The sequence below is a fragment of the Volvox carteri genome (genome assembly GCF_000143455.1).
Source record: "Volvox carteri f. nagariensis unplaced genomic scaffold VOLCAscaffold_113, whole genome shotgun sequence".
Lineage (NCBI taxonomy): Eukaryota > Viridiplantae > Chlorophyta > Chlorophyceae > Chlamydomonadales > Volvocaceae > Volvox > Volvox carteri.
In genome coordinates, this window is record NW_003307656.1 from 77,122 (window position 1) to 85,562 (window position 8,441).

The following is an 8,441-nucleotide window of genomic DNA, read 5'->3' on the forward strand; positions in this document are numbered from 1 at the left end:
CTCCACAACGAAACATGTTGCCCATGGTGCCCAACAAGTACGGTTTCGTACAGAACTGGCGGAAGGGAACGACACCGCACACGCCAGTCTTCACCGGCCACCTGAAGGACGTCACGTGGTGAGGAGGGAGGGGCTGTGGAGGGAGAGCAAGACGGGGAAATCCCAGGTGAGGACTGGGGGGGGAGGCGGCGGCAACCTCTTAAAGGCTTTCCCTGGCTAGCCATGAAACTCACATATATAAAACATTTAATAGCTCTGCAGCCACGTAAATATGGTGTAACGTCTTACCTGGCGCCCCTTCTGAATGCGAATGCACTAATTTGACAATTAATGCATACTTCCCATGCGGTCGTACACCATACTACCGTACTTCCGTACCTGTCTTGCGCGTAATCGTATCCGCTTGCAGCGCGGGCCCATGGATTTCGTGTGGAGGAAATGACGTAATAGGAGTTCCACATGGCGTCGTGGGTAAGTCCACGCGCCTCCATCTCCTCCCCCGAGTATGGCTTCATACACATGACTTTCTGGGATTTGCACGCGGTCTTGAACGTGTCTAACACGGTCGTCGAGGCTGCTTTGCGGTTGCGGATGAAGATCAGCTTGTAGTCGTGGTTGACAAAGACGCCGCATCTGTAGGACATGGGCGCTGGCACCGTGACGTTCTCCCGGTAAACCACCTTGAGTAGTAGCCAGTCACGGAAGGCGCTCTGGTTAAAAAGCTTCTCGTCATAGCGTTCCGCGGGCAGAGGACCAGACTTCTTAACCTCGCCATAAACTTTGCTGGACACAGTGATGAGGTCGCTGTAGTAGTCCGATGGCGATTGCGGCAGGTCTATCGGCGGAAGGCCTTTTGCTGCGCTTATAGTTGTAAGGAATGCGCTGATGATGGAGAGCAGCTGCCAGAGGGAGCCGTGCCACATGAAAGCTGCAGAGACAGCCTGCCGGCGAGACGAATCGCGCGCGCCCTTTCCCACGTAAGGAGCCCTTGCGCCGGGGTCGGCCCCGGTGCCAGGACTGGCCATGAGAAGCGTGTAAGGAAGACTTAAGGAAAATGAACCTGCCCCTGCTGTTTCGTGCACTGACTGTGCTACAGCAGCCCTCCGAATCGCTGGAGCCCTTAGATGATACACCAGACTCGTAGTTTATGCAAGGCAAAGATAACGTAATGAAATACGATAGCAAAGCTCTAAGGGAATCCTTCTAAGGGCTGCTTGCGGACAAAATCCTTGGACCCGAAAAGCGGTATGCACGTTACAGCCTGGGCTAACCTAGATCCGCTAAATCCGTTCTGAGTCAAGTTGCCTTTTCTTGTGATCAGGTTGGACATGCCAAACGTGTTTGAAGTAAGCGCAATTCTGGGGCTCCACAGCGCAATTCGAATACCTCGGGCGAGCCTGCCAGAATAATTCAAGACCCCGGCGGACCAATTCTTTTGTCAGGAATAGAATCCAGGCCTACTCCTACCTGGCCGGACGGTCTACAACGCCCTCAACGCTATATCCTGCACGATCCGCTTTCCTTATCCTTATACCAGCTGGTCATCTTGTAGGATGTGGCTTCATTCTCATCAGGCTCAGTCGCTCCCGGCAGATCCTGGTTAAGGAAACTGTCGACCTGTCAGAGCCTATTATATATATTATATACTCAGGGTCGCGACCCCCCGACCTGACCCCGTGATGTCTCCTCACCGAATTTAAAAACTCAAGAAAGGCGCGTGGCGAAACCTTACCTGACCCCCCACACACACTTGCCGATAGAGAGCATCGGCTGATCACAGACGGAGACAAGGAAATAAATATTATATTACATTTTACACCAATTCAAATCCCGGAACTGAAAAGCTGAAACGCTCCCCCAGGTGTGTACGGCAGACCCTACTCCAGGCATCATTGTTGGTACAGAAGAGATCAATACAATAAAAAGAGACAACCCCGTGAAAAACCGAAGAATTGACAGCGCACTGACAAAGTAAATAGACACGTCGAACCGTCGGAGCTAACTTGTGTGCGTAATACAGAAGGTCGGAACACAATCCCCCCTCGATCCCCACCGCCAACCGACCTCAAACCTACTGCCAATAACATTCCATCACATGACATGATCTAACACACCAATGCCATCCACAAACCGGCCAACATGCCAGGGTCCCATACCCCCGGCAGTGCCGCCGTTCGCCCGACCAGGTCCATCCCATCTTCAAGGCTAGCGAAATGCAGACCTCCTCCGCATCTACACCTAGGAACCGCGAGGAGGAGGATGGGAAACACCATCATAAGTTAAACAACATGAGGTTTCTTTATGACGACATGGCCCAACTCCGTCATGCCATGAAAGTTCTTGTGACAGTAAAAGCACACAGCGATTACATAGTATTCATCCCCACCACCAATCACCACCGTACACGCAGTTCAGCCTTCCTATTCCCGTACAACCATGGACGAGCAAAGCTACAAAAAAACTAAAACCTAGCACTGCAATAACCTACTTTACCGTTAAGAACACAACAAGACTTTACCCCAAGGAGCTCGTGACTCGGAAGGACAGCACACAAGAAACCTCCCACCACTGGCCACTGTAACAACCACACACACAGGCCACGACAGCCACATGACAGGACACGACACGACACGACACAACACTAACACGACGTGCAATGCACACGCTCGCTCCTCATTAAGTATAAGGATAAAAAGTATAGGACAATTTCCCGAATAACAACAATAAAACACCGCGCCGCAGAGAAAACGTGCCCTAGGACTCATCCTCTTCCCTCCCCCTTTTCCTTCCCCACCTCCCGAAAAGGGAGAGCGTGCGGGAGGAGACGTCAGCGCGCACGGATCAACGGACAAGTGGGCACACATGATGTATACAAGCACCACGCAGGGTGGTGGGGTATGCAGTACTAGGCCCCCTTGCTCTCCCGCTGAAACCCCCCGGACGGCAATGCGTCCTCATCTCCACCTCATCTGACTCGCGCGTGCGCCAACTTTACGTTCAACCGTTTACGAGCTCGCCCAAGCCGATGTTTGTGTCTCGCCGCGGCAGCCTCAGGTCCAGAGCCACCCAATCAAGACGCCGGGTCGTGTACACATGCATGTCATAACGGTACGGACGGTGTCGCGACCATGGGGCCTCTTAGTGGTACATGATGTTTGTCTCTTTTCCGAAAACAGTGGTGTACGACACGGGCTCAGACGTCCAGCCCTGCCAGCCGCGTTCAGAGCCCCCAGCAGTTCACAAAACACCGCTGCACTGCCAGTGCCGTAACCCAAGACACGTTAAACACGTACACACATACATGCCGGTCAGAAAACACCTTGGGCAGGAAATCGACACCGCTGCTGCAAACAAAGCCAAACACAAGACCTAAAGCGCGACTTGACCAGACATAAGGTACGCCATAGTCATAGGAATCGGAATCAGAAGACAAGGCAAAAGAGAAATGAGAAGGCAAAAGAGATGGCAAAAAGTGAAGCTCGCAACTAAAACTCCGCCTCCCTCCGCCAGCTGACCAGCTCATCCCCAAGGCGCGTCCTTTGCCCGCTCGTCAACCCCTCCGCCTCAACCTTGACCCACCCGGCCGAGACATCGCTGTCAGGTAATACAGTTTGCCTCCCAACCACCAACCGACCGACATGGGCGCAACTGTTCGTGAACTGTGGTTTGACGGGACGAGTCTGTTATGGCTGCCCCTACCCACCCACACAGCATGGAGAGCCAGAGCACGACCAAAAGATCGCGCGCCCAATATCCCCCCTTCCTTCCCAAGCACTTTCAGACAGACCTCTCATCTCAGACGGTCTTCAAACAGCAATTATCACCACACGCTTCAATGTGAAACATCGCGCCGGCTGAGGAACCACGGACATGGAAACAAAGAGACCAACAAGTCCCTGGATGACATGCACACCCACACGCACCACCCGGCCACAAGTGCCAAGACAAACCGTTAACGCCAAGCTAAGCCGCGCCAGGTCAGCTGCGCCGCGCCGCGCTGCGTTGCGCTCGCACTATGCACCTCGACGCACGTGTGCTCCCAGATGCCGTGTTCAATACGCCAAGACATTCAGTAGATCAGAAGACCATTTCTCAATACCATGCGTGGTCATACACACTGCGCCCGACACGGGGATCCCATGTACGAACGACCAAATTATACATACGACAACAAAAACACACACGCTTTCAAGAGGAGGACATATAAACGCACTTTCGGCCACGACCCGCAGTTGAGGCCAAAACTCAGCCGGGGGAGCCCATCCTCCTGCAAATGCACCGACGACACGCGAAACACACACACGCGCTCCGTGATCGACCATCCGGGGACTCCCTGCATTACCCCCGGGGGGATGATCTTCCCCCCGGCCCGCCCCTTTCCTCGGGAGGATCCAACTCCCTTGTTGCCCGCGCGGTTTCCTAAAGAGGCACGACCTGCATTCTTCACCTTGTTATCTTCTTCGTCAAAAGTCAAGTCAAGTCAAGCCCCAGGGAATTAGGCCGCGGGCCAGCGGGGCCTGGAGGACACCCCCAAAATTTCTCAAACGCCCACGTCAGAAATGCTTCTGCACGAGGTAGGTCTCTCGCCCAAAGCCAAATGGCAAGGGCCCCCCGTCGCCTCCAACCTCCTATACACCCCATACTTAAAGTGGGCATGGGAAAGGAGGGGGGAGAGGCACTGCGCCTTGGTGGTGTGCCGCCAGTCGCTGAGGCAGGTAGGTGCTGGTCTGAGTAGCAAAACAGCCATATCCATGTACAGTCACCAATCCATGCCCACCAGGGGAGCCACCACAGACACCACTGCAAATGGACCGTGCTGGATGTCCGTTGCCCGTGTCCGGCAGGACCTTTCTGCTGCTGACTTGGCGGCCCCATCCACAGCCAAGGGGGGACAACCAACAGCCAAGGAGGGCAGCGGGCAACAGAGCCGGAGCCCCAGGAGACCTCTACCACCACCACCACCATCACCACCATCGCGCACACTTTCGTCAAAGACCCGAATCCAAATGCTCTTTCCTGAAGGGTTGCACCGGGAGAGAAGTCCACAATGTGGTCACCGCACAGCACAGCACGGCACAGCGCAAAGTGCAAGTGTGGTGCAGCAGAGTGAGCTATGTGACACACCACAACTGCAGAAAACACACAAGTTAGTTATCCACAATAAAGAACCACACTCCCAAACCCAAGGGGCCCCAACGCTCGCAAGGACATCCACGAAACGACAACACAACAGAGGCGATCTACTGCGGCAAGGTCCCTCAACGGGGCGCAACAGTGGACCTTGACGCTCCTATACAATCAAGACGGATGATGATGAGACGAAACGACGCAACGGAGGATGGCACCCCTCCTTTACCACCACATCGACAGCGACATCAGCTGACGCGATGGCGGGTCCCCCCTTCGATCCACCTGCAGCTAATCCCCCAAAAGCGCACATACACACACATAGACATACACGCACAGAACACATACCGCGCGCGAGGAGTAGCCACCCCGGTACCCCCCTACCTCCACCAGCATTTCCCTTGCCCCACATCGACTCGACCCATCCGATCTGACCCACACCTCGTCATGCGTCACCATATACATCGCGACAAATTCACTTCATACACTGGGCATGCAGTTGCGCGCCTTGGACTTCTGCCACCGCTCACGCACCTGGTAGGTACATGGCCCATGCGGCGGGCGGGCGGGCGGGGGGACTCCGGCGAGAACGGCCCCTTAGTGTACATCCCTCCCTCATTACCTCTTCGCACCGGTGGAGGGAGAGAGAATACTTACAGTGCCCCACCAGTGCCCAAACCAGGATCAAACCCAACTCAAACCCAACACCAGCTATGGGCCGTGCTATGCGGTCGTGTAATGCGGTCGTGCGCACCTGCACCCCGCCCTGTTTCCCACCCAACCCCCAATAATCCAAAATGGAAAAGGGGGAACGTCAAACACGTGAGATCACGATGATACGTCATGAACCCATATGCACCATGTACCATGTTGCTGCCTCTTGACGTTTCTTGTGTAAGTAAAAGCTCAACTAAAACACAACTAAAAACCAAAACCAAAATTCAAACTCGTCTGCTTGCAGCAGCGCAGATAGTCAGAGCGTCTCGAGGAGCGCCAGAGCAACCCTCTCCTCAAGTTTCTTCCTGAGTGGTGGCGCGTCCGGGGGACAATCCTTCCACCACTCAAAAAGCCACGCCGCGAGAGAGACACAAACATACATACATGCATACGTACATAACACATGTATCAATTAACAACCCGGTAAGCACCTAGCATGCAGATCAATCTTGCCAACGGTTCTTTAGTTTCAATCGAACCGAACCGCACCAACGGGTATTTCATCCCCAATCCCAAAATCCAAATCGATCTGGGTCAACATGCTCTTAGCCAGCAGCGCACATCGGCAGAGCACACAATCCCGACAATTTTCACAGCAGCTCACAACTGACTGACGTCGGCCCCCCTGAAAAGAAACAATCCCGACAACGTAACCCAGATCTGGGTCACCAACCATCCACAGCTCCAACGGATCTGAATGGATCCACACCATGCCGTGGTGTATCCCTGCCGACCTGCTGGATCCAAATTGGATCTCAATTCCAGTCGTACAGCGTCACGACCACGGTAATGTCGTCCATAGACCCCCTGTCCCGAGCCAGTTTGACAAGCTCCTGCGCAGAGGCCTTGGCGGCGGCAGCATGCTGCGTATTGAAGGAAGTCATGCCCGTAAACTGCGGTGGCGGATACAAATTGTACGAAAAATTGTAGTACGACAAATTTAGGAACGGGGAGTCATATTTAAAGCGCGGGGGAGAGGGAAGAGTGGAAAGAGGGGCGGCCCAACATATAAGCGCACGTTCCAGAGAAATATGGCAACATGCAACATGTAAGATACGAAAAGAGAGAGCTCCCGCCGCCCAGTGAACAGGGGCAGCAACCAAGTATGTGTGGACGACCCACAAACTGTTTACGTACGCCAAAAGAATCTAGGATTTGCCCATTGCCCTTTTTCCCACACCCTTCGCCCTCCCCCACGGCCCAACCACCCTCTCACCTTGTCAATCACCTCCGTCGCCAGGTCCACCGCCTCCTGATCTCCCACCACGCCCCACAGCCCGTCGCTGGCGTGAATGGCGAACGTGTCCAGCTGTGGCGCCAGCACCAGCGCTGCCACATCAGGCTGGGAAGAGATGAGCGAGGCGGCCTTGAAGTCCCGGTCGCCAAAACCCCTGGGCCAAAGCCACGAGAAACGACGGGGACAGACACGCAAATGACAGATCACCAGGCTCGCGAGTGAGGAGGAGTTACTCTCCCTTACAAAACGCACCCGTTGGGTTTTCCCCCAAACTCACCTCTGTCACCCAACGGTGGTGACATTTAGCTGTGTGTCGAGTTCTTACCAATGTACGGTGTACGGCGTACGGACCACGCCCAGTTTTCTCAAGTCCATGTAGCGGCCAAAACACATCCATCCACCCACGTGCACAACGGGGGAGTGGGAGGGCCACCACCGACAGCTGTAGCAACCCCTCCCCCCCCCCTCCCCCTCATTTCCAGCTCCATCGGGCACCAAGTTTGTTAACCCCCACCCCAATCCCCTCCTCACTTCACCCCAGCATCTCACCAGCCCCTACCAGTCCCTCCATGTCTACTCCCACCTACCACACCTCCGCTTCCCCTCGGTCTCTTTCCTTGGCAGCAGCTTCACTCACTCGTGGTTCGTCTCCCCCCTTTTTCCTAATAGTATCTTAATAATAGTAGTATTATCTTTTCGTCAATCGTCTGTGTTTCGTTGTATCCTTCCCCCCTCCTTTCCCCCCTTCCAAGGGCCGCACCTGGACACGGAGCAGACCTTGGCTGTGCAACCATCCGCCAGCGGCAGCACCACCCGCCACGTCCCCCGCACGTTGGCCACCCGCCCCCCCGCCGCCTCGATGCGGGTGCGCTCCTCTGGCAGCTCCGGCTTGTGGTCGCGGGACAGTCTCACCGCCCGGCCGCCGCGACACAGCACCGCCCGGCAGTCCCCCGCGTTGGCGGTGTAGAGCTTGGGGCCCACCTGGACGCTCACCAGCGCAGTGGTGCCGTCGTGCTGAGGGAGCACACACACACAGACACGGCATTGAGATGTCGGAAGGTGGGGAGGGGTCGGAGGACACCAGGGGGCCAGGGGGGGAGGCATAGGCCGCATATGCCGCACCCCGCGTGTAGGGGTAATGGGAGCCCCCTCCCCAAAGCATCGATCGCATTGCGGATTTCAACCAAACTGGCAATATGCCTGATTGCGCACATGCGGGGCGGGAAGGAAGCCCACCGCTAACTTGACGTCCGCAAGGGGGAGGCGGGGGGGGCGAGGGAAAGCGCTTTCATGCGCCCCCTTTTCCTCCCCTTCCGCCCTCCTCCTCTTAGTATTACTTCTTCTCCGCCCCCTTGGGACA

The 8,441-nt window shown here is 55.5% G+C and overlaps 1 protein-coding gene across 1 annotated transcript; it reads right to left on the reverse strand.

The window, feature by feature from the left end:
* Positions 1-6,973: 6,973 nt before the first annotated feature.
* On the reverse strand, positions 6,974-8,185 carry VOLCADRAFT_70157 (uncharacterized protein; the record flags this gene model as incomplete). The annotated part of the gene is made up of 2 exons (XM_002958938.1): positions 6,974-7,235; positions 7,848-8,185. 2 exons carry the CDS (start codon positions 8,183-8,185, stop codon positions 6,974-6,976), a joined length of 600 nt encoding a protein of 199 aa, XP_002958984.1.
* Between the last annotated feature and the right edge of the window lie 256 nt (positions 8,186-8,441).